Source organism: Balaenoptera acutorostrata, chromosome 21 (genome assembly GCF_949987535.1).
Source record: "Balaenoptera acutorostrata chromosome 21, mBalAcu1.1, whole genome shotgun sequence".
Lineage (NCBI taxonomy): Eukaryota > Metazoa > Chordata > Mammalia > Artiodactyla > Balaenopteridae > Balaenoptera > Balaenoptera acutorostrata.
In genome coordinates, this window is record NC_080084.1 from 25,790,239 (window position 1) to 25,809,283 (window position 19,045).

The 19,045-nt window shown below is 40.1% G+C and overlaps 1 protein-coding gene across 6 annotated transcripts in view; it reads right to left on the bottom strand.

Annotated features, from left to right (window-relative positions):
* Positions 1 to 19,045, bottom strand: part of SNX25 (sorting nexin 25) — a 113,581-nt gene that overhangs the window by 21,163 nt on the left and 73,373 nt on the right. For 5 of the 6 annotated variants that reach the window (XM_057537412.1, XM_057537410.1, XM_007177877.2 and 2 more), the window contains 4 exons: positions 12,285 to 12,466; positions 8,473 to 8,604; positions 6,175 to 6,447; positions 2,645 to 2,809 (listed from right to left, as the gene is read on the bottom strand). In XM_057537412.1, coding sequence (XP_057393395.1) covers positions 2,645 to 2,809; positions 6,175 to 6,447; positions 8,473 to 8,604; positions 12,285 to 12,466 — 752 coding nt within the window. The remainder of the gene's footprint in view (positions 1 to 2,644; positions 2,810 to 6,174; positions 6,448 to 8,472; positions 8,605 to 12,284; positions 12,467 to 19,045) is intronic. The other variant, XM_057537411.1, reaches the window with a different exon arrangement.

Sequence of the window (19,045 nt, forward strand, 5' to 3'; positions counted from 1 at the left end):
TGATGAAAACTACAGAACACTGATGAAAGAAGTTAAAAGAGATATAAATAAATGGAAAGACATCCCATGTTCATGGATTGGAAGACTAAATATTGCTAAGACTCAATGCTACCCAAAGCAATCCACAGTTTCAACACAATCTCCATCAAAATTCCAATGATGCTTTTGCACAAATAGAAAAATCCATCCTAAAATTCATGTGGAATCTCAAGGGAAACTGAATAGCCAAAACAATCTTGAAGAAGAACCATGAAGTTGAAGGACTTACACTTCCTGATTTCAAAATTTACTGCAAAGCTACACTAATCAAAACGGTATGCTATTGGCATAAAGACAGACATATACAAATGGAATAGAATAGACAGCCAAGAAATAAACCCTTGCATATATGATCAAATGATTTTCAACGAGGGTGCCAAGACCATAAGTGGGAAAGGACAGTCTTTTCCACAAATGGTGTTGAGAAAACTGGATCATCACCACATGCAAAACAATGGAGTTGGGCCCTTACATAATACCATATACAAAGGTTAACTCAAAATAGATCAAAGACCTACTCGTAAGGCTAAAACTATAAAATTCTTAGAAGAAAACATGGAGGAGTTTCATGACATGGGATTGGCAATGATTTCTTGGCTATGACACCAAAGGCACAGACAACAAGAGAAAATACAGGCAAACTGGACTTCATAAATTTTTAAAACTTTTGTGCAAAGAACACTATCAACACAGGAAAAAGGCAACTCACAGAATGGGAGAAAATATTTGCAAATCACTTATTTGATAGGGGGCTAATATCCAGAATATATAGAGAACTCCTAAAACTCAACAACAAAAAACAACCTGATTCAAAAATGGGCAACGTACTTGAATAGACATTTCTCCAGAGAAAACAGATAAATAGCCAAAAAGCACATAAAAAGATGCTCAACATTACTAATCATTAGGGAAATGCAAATCAAAACCACAATGAGATACCACCTCACACCCATTAGAACAAATGCTATCAAAAAACAGAAAGTAACAAGTGCCGGTAAGGATACCGAGAAACTGGAACCCTTATGTGCTGCTGGTGAGAAGGTAAAATGGTGCAGTCACTATGGAAAACAATACAGAGATTCCTAAAAAATTAAAAACAGAACTACCATATGACCCAGCAATACCCCAAATAAGTGAAAGCAGGGTCTTGAGATATTTGTACATCCATGTTCAAGGCAGCATTTCTTACCATAGCCAAAATGTGGAAGCAAACCAAGTGTCCATCAATGGATAAATGAATAAACAAAATGTTGTATATACATGCAATTGAATATTAGCCTTAAAAAGGAATGAAATTCTGACACATGCTACCATATGGATGAATCTTGAGTACATTATGCTAAGGGAAACAAACCAGTCACAAAAGGACAAACACTGAATGATTCTACTCACAGGAGGTACTTAGAGTAGTTAAATTCATAAGAGGCAAAAGGAGAACGGTGGTTGCCAGGGACTGGGGGTAAGAGGATGGGGAATTACTGTTTACTGGGTTTAGAGTTTCAGTTTTGCAAGATGAAAAGGAATTCTGGAGATGGATGGTGGTGCTGGTTATATAACAATGTGAATATACTTAATGCCAGTGAATTGTACACATGGTAAGTTTTAGGTAAATTTTATGTTATGTATACTTGGCTACAATTTAAAAAAATAAATAATTTTTAAAAGATTCTATGCTCACCGTCTCCTTGGATCTCTTTTAATGAGAAAACCTATAAGGTTATGCAACTCTGTAGTTTGAGGACAGCAGCTTTGCCTCAACTTTGCCTCATGGCTGCATGTTCAACTCTCCTAAACATGCGGCCGCAAGGACCCTCCTCAGAAAGCCTGCAGGAAGCACATCCTGCATTTTATCATCAGTAAGGGCTGTAATGTTCAGTTCCACAGTCAGCACATTTGCTCCCCAAGGGCAGGTGTTAGACTCTGTTTCACTGATTCTTCATGGTGACCAGCATAGCCTCCTGCACTTACTCATCACTCAGGCTTCTGAATGCACATTCAGAAAGTGCCAGAGGAGATCACTTTGGGAAAGCAAAGAGTGCCAGCCATTCCTACGTTAGGGAAACCTCCTTTTTCGACCAAAGAGGCATGAACACAAAGCAAAAAGCCACACCACCCCCTTGGGTGTGAGGAATGCCAGAGAGTGAGATGCTGCTTACATTTTTTAAACTTTCAAATTCTTTTGGTTTCTAGCGAAACAATCTATTTCTTGCATAATTCTGGGAGGTGCTCTAAGTTGTACTCGCAGTGTTCAAAAGAAAAAAAATTTTTAAGACTGTCCTTGCAGAGTTAACTCACTTCCAGAAACAACTGTGGCACAAGGGGAAGCTCGGCCCCTTCCCCAAAGGCTCTGTAGGCAAGTCGGACAAAAGACACAGAGTTACAGCTGAGGATGGGAAAGAACCCCAAATCATAATAGATAAAAGACAAATGCTTTGCTAATTCTATACTAGAAGCAAAAACAGAAACAAAAAACAAAAAAAGCCAATGGAACTTAGAGTTGAAGTTCTTTTTAAAGAAACACTTCTCAACATAAACTGAAAACTACTATTTATCAAATTAGAAAAATGGAAACTTTTAAAGACAACCTTGAAAGCAGAAGATTTACCTTCTTGTCAGGTTTTGGTGCATTTTGAATAGAATTTAGAGCTTGCCTCTTATAGTCAAGTTTCTCATTTAGTTCTCGCAGTTTGTTTACAGCAAAACTGGTTTGTTCATTAATCCGACTGGTGCCTTCATCCACAGATGCCTCACCAGCCTCACCTCCTGGGTCCTGGGGGAAAACATCACATGAACCACCATATCTTATAGTGGTGGAATAGTCCCTAAGTATTACCTATAGTATAGGTTCTAGATCATTACAATACACTGCTCCAAAGCACTGGATTCCACTAAGAATCCATGGTAGAAAGCCTAGAAGTAGACTGTTATTTCTCAGCTAAGTGAAAAAGCAAAGGATCAATATTTAGAATCAAAGTAACTGGTATTTGGAATTGCAGTGAAAAAAAGAAACATTTAATAGCCTAGCGAAAGGCCACACCACTATTTCCCAAATGGTATACCCAAGGGAACCTGCACAGAACAAGGAAGGCAACTGAGTTATCTTCCCAACTCAACCCAAATGTTCTGTGCCTAAACTTTGGCAAAAAACAGTGAGACCTGGCTTTCTTTTGGTCTCCTAAGAATATTATGAAAAATTCATGCGTGTCCCTTTAAAATAGAATTTCTGGGCTTCCCTGGTGGCGCGGTGGTTGAGAATCCGCCTGCCAATGCAAGGGACACGGATTCGAGCCCTGGTCCGGGAAGATCCCACATGCCACGGAGCAACTAAGCCCGTGCTCTAGAGCCCGTGAGCCACAACTACTGAGACCATGCGCTGCATCTACTGATGCCCCCGTGCTCTAGGGCCTGTGCTCCGCAACAAGAGAAGCCACCGCACCGCAACGAAGAGTAGCCCCTACTTGCCGCAACTAGAGAAAGCCCACGCACAGCAACGAAGACACAACACAGCCAAAAATAATAAATAAATAAATAAAAATAAATTTAAAGAAAAAAGATGTGCATGTCTTAATCTTCAGAACCTATGAATACATTAAAATAGAATTTCCAAATTCCCACTAGTGAAAGTATTTTCAGTATACACTTTGCTCAGTCCTTATTTTTACTAATCAACAGGTAGATTATTTTACAAGTAAAATGGTTAGCATTGAAAGTGACTTAAGATTCATAAAGGACTACATAATTTGGAAAAACCTGAACAGATTACCAACAAATAGCATATCAGTCATTAGACTCATGAGCAGCAACAGCATGAAGAGAACTGCTGAGAACTGTCTTCTGGTTCAGTTACTCCCTAACCTTCTTCCAGATTTTTTTCTTCTGATTTTTATTAATTGTAACAAACAGTAAAAGAAATTTTTCAAAGAAAAATAAAGTATTAATAATCACAGAACACCAAGCATTTTTGTATATTCTTTCTAACCCTTGTCCATGAGTATATATACTATGACATCATCCTACTCCTCGTATACATTCAAGAGGGTATTCTGCCTTTTTCGTATAATATACAAGGCTGTATATTTGAGGGTACTGTAGTCTTCAAAGTTATAACTGCTATGGCTGCATAGTATTCTATGAATTGATAATATACTGAGGCATATCCCTATTGCTATGGGTTGATTCTGCTTTTTTGCCTTCCCAGATACTAAAATAAACTCCACAGTGCATACACTTTTTTTTTTTTCCCTACATTTTAGTTCTTTTCACAGGGTAAGTTTCTAGAAGTGGGACTACTGGAACAAAGCGTAGGAGCTTTCAAAAGCTCAGTGAGGGCTTCCCTGGTGGCGCAGTGGTTGGGAGTCCTCCTGCCAATGCAGGGGACACGGGTTCGAGCCCTGGCCCGGGAAGATCCCACATGTCGCAGAGCAACTAAGCTCGTGCACCACAACTACTGAGCCTGTGCTCTAGAGGCCGCGAGCCACAAGTACTGAGCCCGTGCACCACAACTACTGAAGCCTGTGCGCCTAGAGCCCATGCTTCACAACAAGAGAAGCCATCGCAATGAGAAGCCCGTGCACCGCAATGAAGAGTAGCCCCCGCTCACTGCAACTAGAGAAAGCCCGCGCGCAGCAACGAAGACCCAAGGCAGCCAAAAATAAGTAAATAAATAAATATATTAATTAATTAATTAATTCAAAAAATAAAAACCAGGTTGAGACGTTGGACCAAAGGTGGGGGGGGGGGGAAAGATCCGCGATACACACCACCCTTCTTTGAATCCTAGGCGAAGCTGCACATTTTTTCATGTTTGTTTACTACTTATTACCTTTCATATGAACTGTCAGTTCAAGTCCTTATTCAATTTATCTGTTGGGTATTATAATTTGGACAAACTTTTCACAACATTTGAATACTAACCATTTTAATTTCTGAGGTAGAGAGATTGGTTTGTTTTAGCTGTGCTATCCTAAAAATAAAATGCAATGAGTAACGAGTTTTGGACCAATTAGTTCAGTGGTTTTATACACTGAAAATGTAAAGAACCAAGTAACAATACTTTTTTTCAAAAGTCTGAATGAATGAATTTACCAACAGTTCAGAGACATCTGCTTCTAATACCATCATGAACAAGTACCTGATTCCTCAGGGCTTGAGATACAGTGAACTGGACAGAAAGAAAGAATCCAAGATAAATTACAATCTTTCTATGGAAGGTGATTCTAAAACACTTTTCCTTTGTACCTTCAAAACCTTCAAACTCATATAGGTCATTAGTAGTAAAAGGGAGATGGCAACTGGGGCTATCCAAAATGATCCAGGACACTATAAGAAAATTAGACTTCAGGTATGGCTGGACAAGGTTTCTTTCAAAATATCTTAGTTTCATCTGATTTTTTTTTTAAACTCCAAAATATTTCCTGCAGACTCTTCCTGCATTCTCTCCCTCACCTCATTTCTTCCCCATCCTTTCTGTCTGTTCTCCAGCTGGACTGTTGTGCTGATAATGACTCTCTTACTTGGTCACAAATGTCCCACCCCACAGATTTTCTGCCCTCACTTGTCAGGAGTCAAACCCAGCTGTGTCTCAGGCAGACAGAGCAGGGGGCGGTCTCTGACTCAGCACCGGGTGGGGGTACCCAGCTGGTCAGAAGGACAAAGACAGAAGTGAGGACGAGAAGCAACAAGGAAATTCAACTTAAAGTTCCACTTAACGTGCTGTATGCTAAGACACAGAGAATGGACTTGAGGACACGGGGAGGGGGAAGGGTAAGCTGGGACGAAGTGAGAGAGTGGCATGGACATATAGACACTACCAAACACAAAATAGATAGCTAGTGGGAAGCAACCGCATAGCACAGCTCGGTGCTTTGTGACCACCTAGAGGGGTGGGAGGGAGACGCAAGAGGGAGGACATGTGGGGATATATGTATATGTATAGCTGATTCACTTTGTTATACAGCAGAAACTAACACAACATTGTAAAGCAATTATACTCCAATAAAGATGTTAAAAAAAGAAAAGTGCTGTATGCTAAAAGATAAAGGTGCACACCAAATCTGGCTCACACAATCTGTACCCACATAATCATATTCAAAGCTTATCCACTCAAAAGGGAGCAGAAAGTTAAACGTGACTCACCATTTCATCCTTGTTGGAAATCAACTGGGAGACATGTTTTTCTTCCTCTTTTATCATCAATTTCTCATACAGGTCACTGACAATAAATGAAGGGTAATACCTATCCTTCAGCGTCTCATAAACGTCTCCCTGGATTTTGCAGAACACTTCAATTCCTTTATTTCCTACAAGACACTGCTGGATTTCTTTGTAAAGTGATTTTTCCACAGATATTTCTTTATTCTCCACGAAGAAATTCTGGTAAATTTCACCAACTAATTGTGGAATTTCGTTCTGAAAAGACAGGAAGATGAAGAAGGAGAAAGTAAGAAATACCATCTCTGAGAAGAACCATTTTCTTCCGAACTCTCTGCATTTTAAAGGTGGAAGGGAGACATGTAGAATGTGGGATGAGTGCGCAAAGGCTTTTGTGGGCACATTCAGGGCCAAGGGGTGAGTGTCAGACCCTGAAAAAACAACTGGTTCCTTAAAAGGAACACTTTACGTTGAACAGTTAACAAATGTAATTTCTTTTTAATGCTGGAAGGAAAAAGATAAGAGTGAGAACAGTTCTCTTCTTGCAGTGGATTCCTTCTCATAAATCTCAGTTCCACAGCAATACAATTTATCAGCTAAATTCAGTATGACTTTTTCATCTAGTATAAATAATTAGAAATGCCAACTTCTCACTCCAGAAGAAAGTCAATATAATAATTGTGTAATTAAAGAAAGCAAGAGAAATATTCTTCAGAATGATGACTTACTACATTGTAATCAAGCTTGTATTACACAGCTTGGTCTTAAACAAGGTCTCCGCCTAAGTGTACTAAGCCTAATTAGGAAGTGCAAACATCTGATTAACATAACCTTTACATTTCCGCTACAGACAACTTATTAACTCTAGAAATGTTATGAAAAGTCTTCGACGGTAGCAAAAAATAAAGACAAACGACTTAACGAATATTATGAATATAACAAGCAATCCGGAAGTTTTACATCCAAATCAGTGTTGCTAGGTCAAAATATAGCTATTTGAGGAAGCTATATCCTCTTATTGCATTGACATTTTTCAACTTGTCTTCAGTAGTTTAGGAAAATTTTTTAGATTGCTCTTTTCAATATTCCTCTGAGAGCAGCCAAAAGTCAAGTTTGTAGTCAAGTCTGGTAAATAAAATATGTAATAAAGTTGGCAAATATAATATTGAGTAAAATGAGGTAATTTGTGGCTTATAAATTAACAATGAAAGACATTCCTAAGAAGATTTAAAAATACTATGAGACTGGATTTAGTTCCTTACCCAAAGTAGTTTGTAATTTATGATGTATTTTAAGTTGGTAATCAGCCCTAGCAACATTCAATATGAAGTGCAAATGAGTAATTTAATGTACATAGTGCTGTTTATGCTTACTTTAATAAGCCTCTCAAGAGTGACATGGACATATATACACTACCAAATGTAAAATAGCTAGCTAGTGGGAAGCAGCCACATAGCACAGGGAGCTCAGCTCGGTGCTTTGTGACCACCTAGAGGGGTGGGATAGGGAGGGTGGGAGGGAGACACAAGAGGGAGGAGATATGGGGATATATGTACATGTATAGCTGATTCACTTTGTTTTAAAGCAGAAACTAACACACCATTGTAAAGCAATTACACTCCAATAAAGATGTTAAAAATAAGCCTCTCAAAATGCATGTATTATATATGTTGTACATATTGTTATATATGTTTTTAGACATATATATACACACATATATATTTCACATTCTTCAATTTAATTCTTAAATATATATTGAGAACTTGCCAAGTGCAAAACACCATGCTTATTGTTGGGCTTTGCGCTGTAATAGGCATCTGTAACCAAAAATTATTTTTTGTCTTCCTTAACACAATCATATTTTAAATTAAATAAAAGGAGGACAGTTGTGTAAAATGTGCACATTATGATATTAAAAATAACAAGGTTATGAGATTGAAGTATAGGTGATAAGACCAAATTTATTATAACAGCCACGTGGGTAAGTATATGCCTTTTTTTATAATGGGTTAAAAAATAACTACCTGAAACTAAATTCAATAATTGGCGATATTTGTAAATCTTTTTTCCTTGACTACACATTCAAAAGCACTTTTTGTAAAAATGAAATCTAATTCTATTTACCATTATGGGCTAGAACATGATGCCAATAATATATTTGGTTTAAAGTATTCCTTTAATGTATCTTATCTTACAGCTTTATTGAGAAACACAGACATACTGCCTAACATACAAGTTTTCATCAGCTAGTGATGAATATTCCTTCGGGCCTATATATCCTACCTTGTTAGCATTCTTTAAATATTCCACAGACTCCCAAAAGCTCATCAGAGCTCTCTTGTCCATCCTTTCCATGTACGTTCGAAAGTGCTCTCGGTAGGAAGTACTGGCCAAGATATCTTCGAAATGAAGAATCTATGAAGGGAATTTAAGAGAAAGTTTTTAAAAACCAATTTTTTTTTTTAACAAACTCATTTATTTATTTATTTATTTTTGGCTGTGTTGGGTCTTCGTTTCTGTGCGAGGGCTTTCTCTAATTGCGGCAAGCGAGGGCCACTCTTCATCGCGGTGCGCGGGCCTCTAACTATCATGGCCTCTCTTGTTGCGGAGCACAGGCTCCAGACGCGCAGGCTCAGTAGTTGTGGCTCACGGGCCTAGTTGCTCCGCGGCATGTGGGATCTTCCCAGACCAGGGCTCGAACTCGTGTCCCCTGCATTAGCAGGCAGATTCTCAACCACTGAGCCACCAGGGAAGCCCAAAAAATCAAATTTTAAATATCAGTTTGCTTTAACTTCCAATGGATTAACTTCTACATTCAGGAAAAAATGTCTCATTTTCTAAGTTCATAGTCAATGTAATACAGTACTTCTCTCACCTTCCTACATTTTAAATTAAAAAAGTTTATTGAATATTCAAAATGCACATATTCAATAAATACCAATTTTCTATTGATCATTCACTCATTCAGCAAAAGATTTATTTGGCATCTACTCTGTATCAGGCACATTTCTAGGAAATGAAACAGACAAAAATCCCTGCCTTATGGGATGTATTGCTAAAAGCAATCGTGCCAATAATAGAAAAAGTGAAGAGAAATATATAAAAGACCAGGAAGCTGGAGCCTAATAATTTGGCATTTTTGCTTTCCATCCTATTTTCATATAGCTGAGGAAATCTACAAATGATTTCATACCTTGTCTTTTTGTTTATAATATCACATTCATTTAAAAAAATCTTTTGTATGCATCATTTTAATTGGCCCATAAAAGTATTGTAGAGATGTATCAAAATTACTCCTTTGTTTACTATTTTGAATGCTTACAGAAAAGAAAAACCACTATCTGAAGACACAGTGAGATCAATCTTGAGTATGGACTGCTATAATATGAGAAAGCAGGTGAGCTTCATAATAATTCATGACTCAACTAGGAGAAATGCCTCAAATTAATTTAGAAGGAATTTAACTCCTATACCCTTAGTTATTAATTAGTAATAAAAATGATGTCTATGTATACTTCAACGAAAAGAAAACTCACATTTAAGATTTTTTAAATTAATATTGTGGCGATTGGAAAAATTTCAGTAATGTTACCAGTTAAGATCTTTCTAAAATCAAGTGCATATGATCAATGCACGTTCAACTCTTTCTGCCACTGACAGTAAATCCTCAATCTGTTTTGTGGGCAGAAAGGGGCAGGCATTTTTCTAACAACTTTTGATAACTAAGTAATCAAAAGTGATCCCTTGCTACACACCATTAATATTTAGGATTTAGTTTACTAACTTTGGGAGACCGTAGCATGTGTCCTCACTTTATGTAAACCTACCAGTGAAGCATTTTTAAGTACAAATCCTAACTGTACAGGCTCCAAAGAAGTCTGAAGCCTCCCATATCGACTCTGGCGAGGAATGACAGATTACTCAGACAGCAATCCATGTTTAACATAGGGAGGAGCTGAGCAGGAAAGACACTCAACAATTCTAAGGAAGTCTTCCCAGTATAATTTCATGGATTGAAATGAATTTCAAGTTAGATACAAATCCACATATTTGCAAAATCAAGTCCAAAACATGTTCTAAAATATTAGCCACTTTTAGATTCTTTTATTGTGTCTTATGAACACTCTTATGTTTAGTTCTAGAAGTGCAAATATATACAAATAAATGACAGCAAATATATCTCAAGTCTAACTAAACATCTGATATATCTCATATCTTAGCTGGTGAATTAACCAAGTTCTCTACTCCATTTGTTTTCTATTTTCTCTTGAAGCCTGCATGAGCCTTTCACTGATTCACACCTACACTAACGGTGTGGGTCTGGGTGACCAGGATAAGGAGACTGCACACTTCTGAGGCAAATGTGTTAACGTGAGATGAACTCAATCTCATTGTGTTAATTTGAGATGAACTAATCTCAGTAATTCTGAGACTGTTGTGTGGAAGTGGGAAGAAAAGACTGGGTAGGTCCAAGTTGACACTACTGCTAAATATATGATTTAAAAAAATATATATATATATATATAGACAATGTAATACCAATTAACATTTACTAAGGGCTTCCATATAGCAAACACTGTGCTCTTGAATTAATTTCCTTCTGTTGGATCAGCACGTTTCCTTCTGTCCTAAGACTTCTGGTAATTCTGGGAGGGCTGATGCCACAATCAATAATCTCTGGGCAGACGACAAAAAATTGTCCTGGTGGATGTCTCATATGCCGAAGGCCGTGAAGTATTTCAGGCTGGAAGGTAGCCTATGAAGGCAGATTGTTCTTTATTCCCCTTCAGGGATTTTTATCTACTCCTTTTTCACTATCTCCCAAACCCAATGGATCTGGTTTCATGATGCGTACTCTATTAACCTAGTTTTATATTTTGTGTGTATTACCCCTTGACCAGCAGGTTAATTTTTCTCTAGGAAATATATCCCCTAAGCACTCAAAAGTACCACAAGGCCTAGAAGAGTAAGTAAATGTGCTCTTAAAACACCCAACATGTTACCAAGAGGGACCCAGGCCCAAGATTCTCTAGCTGCCGAATATCTACGATACATTCATGAGACTATCTACGGCGTACTAATGAGAACGTGGAGAATTAGAATCTTAGGACTGATGTTTTATCCCAAAAGGAGAGATCACAATTGGATTCCTCTTACATTTATAACATCACTAAACACACCCCCGAATAATTACTGCCAGTAATAACAAATGTTTATTAAGTGCTCATTATACACCAAGTACCATACTTACCATTTCATGTGCATTATTTAATTTAATGATTATCATGCCCGGTAGGGTATGTACAGTTAACCCTACTTTACAAATAGAGTACAGAGAGGTTAACTAACTTGCCCAAAGTCAATCCCCAGCAGACCTGGGATTAAAAGCCAGGCTTTCTGACTCAGTAGCACAGCTTCTTAACTATAATAAAATACTTACTCTCTTTAAGAAATTACCTGATTTGTATTCAGGCCAAAAAATTTAGCAAACTAAAAACAGTGTGGAAGTCAAGAAGGAAAGATGGACTGAGAGCTCTACAAGAATTCTGGGAGAAACAAAGACAGGGAATCTTGTCACATTCAAGTGCAGAGGCCTGGGCTACACTCAGATTTGTGAATCAACTAGATCTGGGTTTTTATCTAGTCTGCCTCTTCCTATCCACGTGCCCTTATTAGGTAACTTACTTCAACCAACTGTTTCTTCACCTGTAAAATGGGGACATGGAGTACATATTCACAGCACTGTGGAGAGAGCTAAGTAAAATAACCTATAATAAGACCTTCTACTTCACTGGTGGTAATTTCTATTCAATTCGTAGTGAGTAACCTGACTAAGCCCTTGAAAATATAAATATGCTCCTCTGGGATTGTGGGAAGGCAAAAGGGGGACAGTAAAACACACACAGGCATGTGCACACACACGCACCCCACACCAAGAAATACAGCTACTTGACTCATAAAAGTAAACATGTGAGTCTATGTTCTGGAATATATGTCTTAGGTTAAATACCAAGAAGTGAAAAGACTGTCTATGTGATTAAACCAGTGTTCGTAACAAACATGAAACGGCAAAACAAGAAACTACAAAGTTCTACCTTCTGGCTTTGAGGTCCTTCCCCCTCATCCAAAGCCCCATCCTCTTGCTGGTCGTAGGCAGGGCCTCCCAGGATTCTGATCCTCTTCTCACACTGCTTCTTTGCCACAGTCAGTTGGTTAATGTACCTTTTCATGTTCCTGGCCCTCAGGAGATCAGCCTTCATGGCAGCAGTTTCTTTACCTTGAATGAGATAGATGCATAGTACACATTCAGAGGACAAGGTACAAAAGAGGGAACACAGCGACTGTGGGCTAAATTAATGTCTGATGTGGTACGTTCTGAGCAGCAGTGGGTACTAAAGGACAGCCACTATGGAAAACAATATGAAGGTGCCTCAAAAAATTAAAAATAGAACAACCATATGATCCAGCAATTCCACTCCTGAGTACGTATCCAAAGAAAATGAAAACACTAATTCAAAAAGATATATGCACCCCAATGTTCACAGCAGCATTACTTACAATAGCCAAGATACAGAAGCAACCTAAGGGACCATCAACAGATGAACAGATAAAGAAGATGTGATATACATATATATTGGGTGGGCCAAAAGGTTTGTTCATTTTTTTCTGTAAGATGGCTCTAGTAGCACTTAGTTGTCTTTATCTTCATTTGAAACAATTTCATTAGATTGTATGTGACGGCTGTTACATCAGCGTGCATTTAAAAAAAGACTTATCAAGATTGGTGAATTTTTGTGTAGCCATTTTATTATTGAAAATGGAAGAAAAAGCAACATTTTTGGCATATTATTCTTTGTCATTTCAAGAAAGGTAAAAACACAACTGAAATGCAAAAAAAGATTTGTGCAGTATATGGAGAAGATGCTGTGACTGATTGAACATGTCAAAAGTGGTTTGTGAAGTTTCGTGCTGGAGATTTCTCACTGGACAATGCTCCACGGGCGGGTAGACCAGTTGAAGTTGATAGCGATCAAATCGAAACAATAATTGAGAACAATCAATGTTATACCACGCGGGAGATAGCCAACATACTCAAAATATCCAAACCAAGCATTGAAAATCATTCGCACCAGCTTGGTTTTATGTTAATCGCTTTGATGTTTGGGTTCCACGTAAGTTAAGCAAAAAAAAAAAAACCTTCTTGACCATATTTCCCCATGCGATTCTCTACTGAAACGTAATGAAAACGTTCCATTTTTAAAACAAATTGTGACGGGCGATGAAAAGTGGATACTGTACAATAATGTGGAACAGAAGAGATCGTGGGGCAAGTGAAATGAACCACCACCAACCACACTAAAGGCTGGTCTTCATCCAAAGAAGATGATGTTGTGTATATGGTGGGATTGGAAGGGAGTCCTCTATCATGAGCTCCTTCCGGAAAACCAAACAATTAATTCCAACAAGCACTACTCCTGATTAGACCAACTGAAAGTAGCACTCGACAAAAAGCAACCAGAATTAGTCAAGAGAAAACGCATAATCTTCCATCAGGATAATGCAAGACTGCATGTTTCTTTGATGACCAGGCAAAAACTGTTACAGCTTGGCTGGGAAGTTCTGATTCATCCACCGTATTCACCAGACATTGCAACTTCAGATTTCCATTTATTTCAGTCTTTACAAACTTCTCTTAATGGAAAAAATGTCAATTCCCTGGAAGACTGTAAAAGGCACCTGGAACAGTTCTTTGCTCAAAAAATAAGTTTTGGGAAGGGTGAATTATGAAGTTGCCTGAAAAATGGCAGAAGGTAGTGGAACAAAAGGATGAATACATTGTTCAGTAAAGTTCTTCGTGAAAATGAAAAATGTGTCTTTTATTTTTACTTAAAAAACCAAAGGCACTTTTTGACCCACCCAATATATATAATGGAATATTACTCAGCCATAAAAAGAATGAAATTTTGCCATTTGCAACATGGATGGACCTGGGGGCTATTATATTTAGTGAAATAAGCCAGACAGAAAAAGACAAATACTATATGTTTTCACTTATATGTGGAATCTAAAAAAACTAAAACAAACGAATGAATGTAACAAAACAGAAACAGACTCACAGATACAGATAATAAACTAGTGGTTACCAGAGGGAAGAGGAGAATGGGGAGGGCCAACATAGGTGAAGGGGATTAAGAGGTACAAACTACCAGGTATAAAATAAATAAGCTACAAGGATATAACATACAGCACAAGAAATATAGCCAATATTTTATAACAACTTTATATGGGGTATAAGCTATAAAAACAGTGAATCACTATGTTATAGGGCTGTCTCCGGACTGCCCATCCTAGACACTTCGTATGAGTGGAGTCACACACTACGTGGTCGATGGTGACCAGCTTCTTGGACACACTGGGTAGCTCCCTGCTCGGGGCTTTACTAGCCATCCTCTCAGCCTGGCCCCTTCATCCCCCAGGAATCTGCCTGGCTCAGTTCCCCGTCCCCTTCAGGTCCCTAGTTCAGGGTTCAGGGAAGACCTCCCTGGCCACTCTCTTTCTACCTGCAACCTCCACCCTAAAACACCAGTCTTCACCCGTCTTTCCTTCTCTAGAGCAGCGGTCCCCAACCTTTTTGGCTCCAGGGGCCAGTTTCGTGGAAGACAGTTTTTCCGCAGACGGGGGGGTTGGAGGGGTGATGGTTCAGGCGGTGATGCGAGTGATGGGGAGCGGCTGATGAAGCTTCCCCGCTCGCCCGCCCACCCGCCGCTCACCTCCTGCTGTGCAGCCCGGTTCCTGACGGGGTTGGAGGACCCCTGCTCTACAGCACGACTGCCATACTGCACATTCCACTTAGTTATCCTGTATGTCCTCATAAAGGTAGCGTTTCGTTTGTTCACACACTGCTGTACCATCAGCACCTACGAGAGTGCCTGGCAACACATGAGGGACTCATAAAATGTGTTGAATGGATGTACGATCTGTGTCAAATGTTACCGAGAGGTCAACACAACATAGCTAACATTTTGCTGAGTGCTTGCTGTGCATCAGGTATTGTGCTCTTTCTAGAACTCTGGCTGTGAAGGAGAGAGACAGGGTGAGTCTCCTCACCTCCCATTCTTCAACTTACTCTGTTACAGTGTCAAGCCCTCCCCTCCATCAAATCTGCTGTGGCCAAGATCACTAGTGGACCTCCACATCAAATGCAGTAGACAGTTGTCAGTAGAGTCTGGAATCAGACTAGAAATCGGGCTCTGCCACCATGAGCTACATGGTCTTAGTGAGACTTTTTTAAAATTTAATTTAAAAACATTTACAGTGGGCTTCCCTGGTGGCATCGTGGTTATTAATCCGCCTGCCAAAGCAGGGGTCAAGGGTTCGAGCCCTGGTCCGGGAAGATCCCACATGCCACGGAGCAACTAAGCCCATGCGCCACAACTACTGAGCCTGCGCCCTAGAGCCCGCGAGCCACAACTACTGAAGCCCGCACACGTACAGCCCGTGCTCCGCAACACAAGAAACCACGGCAATGAGAAGCCCGCGCACCGCAACGAAGAGTAGCCCCCACTCGCCGCAACTAGAGAAAGCCGGCGCACAGCAACGAGGACCCAACGCAGCCAAAAACAAATAAATTTATTTTTAAAAAAAGAAAATCACCTCAAAAACATTTATAATGGTTTGTTTCCTTAAGCTGACATTATATAACTTATAAAAAGCAAAAGACTCACACGAAATTAATTTTTAAAAACGATAAGCACTGAGCATTTCCTTGTGGACAACAGACTGGCTTTGCATACACACCTGAAGGCAGGGAAGGGCTGGGTTGAGGGAAGGCAGTTTTCTTTTCTTTTTTTTTTTTTTTAAACGGGCAAGAAATGAGCTGGTTTTAATGCTGATGAGCAGGAACCAGTTAAAAGAGAAAAAGGTGACAGATGGGGAGTGGTACCCAGTAGACACCTGAGGAGGCTGACTTTGGGAAAGGCCACCTCCTCCACTGTGGTAACACGGAAGGCACAGCGATGGATGCAGACACAAGCAAATTGGGAACTGGTGGCCGGGAGCTGGAGCAGTTCCCTTCCTAGGGTTTCTGTTTTCTGGAAGTGGGGAGGGAGGTTATCTGCTCAGAGGGAGGTGCGTAAAAAGGGGGAGGGGACAGAGGCCTGAGGAAAGTGGGCAAAGTGTGAAAGCCACTGTGGAAAGTGGAAGAGCAAGCTCACTTCAGAAACATGGTAGGATTGTTTCAGGTGGTGTCCAGGGCTGAGGCGACCTCTGGATGGGTATAAACCTTCCTGGGCAGGTCAGAGCACAGCTCTGGAGGTGAGTCAGAACACACCTGACTTAGACTGGAAGTGGCGACAATAAAAGAGGGTTGGTGTTGTGTTTCTCGGTGCCCCTGGACACGGAGTCTAAGTGAGGTTTTACACACCTAGGGAGACCTCCAATTCCCTAGGGTGGTCGTCACCGCCCTTGTGTCACAGAGTCAATCGTGCAGATGCTTATAATAGCGCCTGGGCAGGCTGAACAATCAACTGCAAAAACTCAGGCAAGGACCACAAAACACTGTGTCTTTCAGAGCAGCTTTTTCTGATATTTATCACCAACCGTCACAGGCAGACTTCAAGCCAACAGTCAGCCTCGCTCAAGAGGGTCTGTCAGGTATTACAGGATGTTTTTCATACATGTGCTGAGGAGACATTTTCATTTGACTTCAATGATGGTTTCTCAGCATATCCTATTCTTGGCTGACAGAGAGGCCCTGACCAAAGAACTTAACTCAGCACTCATCTCGAGAGGAAAAAAGCATATTTCAGAGCCCCCTTAGTGGGAAGACAAAAGTAAACGTAGTCTGTCCCCAAATTAGCCTATTGCAAACTAAAACTATTCGTGTGTGTACCTAAAGAAATACATGCTGGGAATAGTGAATTTTTCAGAAAAGTTTTCATTTATTTTTCTACCTCCAAAGCTCATGTTATTTCCATTATACTTAGATTCTAAGGAGCTTAAACTCCTACAGTTATATTCCGCTATTCTGCATTGATTACAGTTATTTTAAATAGATTTAAAGCATACATCCTTAAACTATTTTGCATTGGTTACATTTAAACATTCTAAACATGTATCCTTAAACTCTAAATTTTGTACATGACATTTAAGCTACTTTAAAATTGGGGGACAAAAAGTTGCCTTTTATAGAATAAACCTAGACTGCAATTTTAATTTTGGGTTAAAACAGACTAATAAAAAGAAAGATATAGAGAAAGAAACTGACACACATTTAACAATGTGTGTTAAATTCTTCTCCTGAGAAGGCTTAAAAGTCTTTCTAAAAGGACAAAAACTGAGGCAAATTCCAAAGGGAAGGAAGAAAGAGAATAAACCTTCCCCTAAAACCCAGCTGCAAAGCTGAGAAAACATTCTGGAGTCCTGCCTGAATGTCCCCTGCTCACGTGGATGCATTCTGCTTGTTAAGGGCAAGACAAAGCCATTGTCTGATGACAAAGCTTGTTGCTAACAAACGCTACAGCAACTTGTTGCTTAGACAATTCTGTTTATTTTTGCCTCAGAAAACGAATGCCATGTTCAGGGCTAAATGACTAACAGGGCAGTCCTGCAGCGCACGCGACTGCCGTGCAAAAATCCCAGCAAATCCAGCGATGTAGACGAATGTGCTTCTTTGTGACCTGAGAACCCGTCCATGCAAGAAATCTTCACGCCAAGAGAAGCGCAGGCAAGAGGGTGGAAGGTGCACCGCCCAGCTCAAGCGAGACTCCTGCAGCTGTCTCTCTGCAGAGACCTAGGTAATGCTGCACACTGTTAAAAACCGGTTAACCACACAATGTTTAATCCAGATTAAAAAAGAAGGCCGAGACCACAAACAGTGGCAGGTGACACACTGGGTGGCAGTGGCTCTTTACATGGGTGCCGAGAAGAACACACGAGTGATATAATCTTCTAAAACAATTAATTATAAATGTCTACTGTTTTCCTTCCTAGAGAGTCTAGATTCTACCGAGGTCAGAGCAAAAGGAAAGGGGGTCATTTGCGGAAAAAGACATTTGGATTAGACCTTAGGCGAACCCTAAAAGGCTATGTCAGTGGACCTGTGAACAACATCACAGAACTGCTTTTTTGCTGTAAGCCTTCTGCCCATGATATAGTTCTTCCTTAAGTGAGTAAAGTGACTTGCAGTAAAACAGAAACACCAGGGGACAACTGTTAGATACTATTTCCAATGTGGCAAAGGAGGGTAAAGTAACTTACAGTGCAAACCAAGGGCCCCAGAAGTAGCACAAGTATAACTGGATTCAAACGGCACCGCTGTATTTTTCAAGTACTCGAAAGTATCAACAATAGAGTATTTCTTTTCTCACAGTGCGCTACCAAATTCCAAGGCACAGCCTAACCGCTACAGCCTCGGCAGGCTGACTGAGGAATTCCATGGACGACACACAGCAGGACCTCTCAGCCTGGGCACCAGTGACGTTCTGGGCGGATAAAGCTTTGCTGTGGGGCTGTCCTGAGTATCGTGGGAGGTTTAGCAGCACCTCTGGCCTCTGCCACTAGATGCCAGTGGCATCCCTTTCCCCCGTGTGACAGCCAAAAATGTCTCCAGACCTTGTCAAATGCCCCTGTCCTCCCACCCCACTGAGAAGTATTAATACAGAGGCACAGCTCCTGTGAGAGCGCAGAAGGCAAGGCTACACTACCCCCTGACTCCCCAGCACTGGGTTCTGTTCCCCACGATGCGCAGGTCCCCTCACACACCCCACGCAATCAAGGGAAGGGATTAGGGGGTTCCTCGCTAGAAAATGTCACCGACAGGCTAACAGGTCTTTGAATCTTTCTTGTACATTGAAAT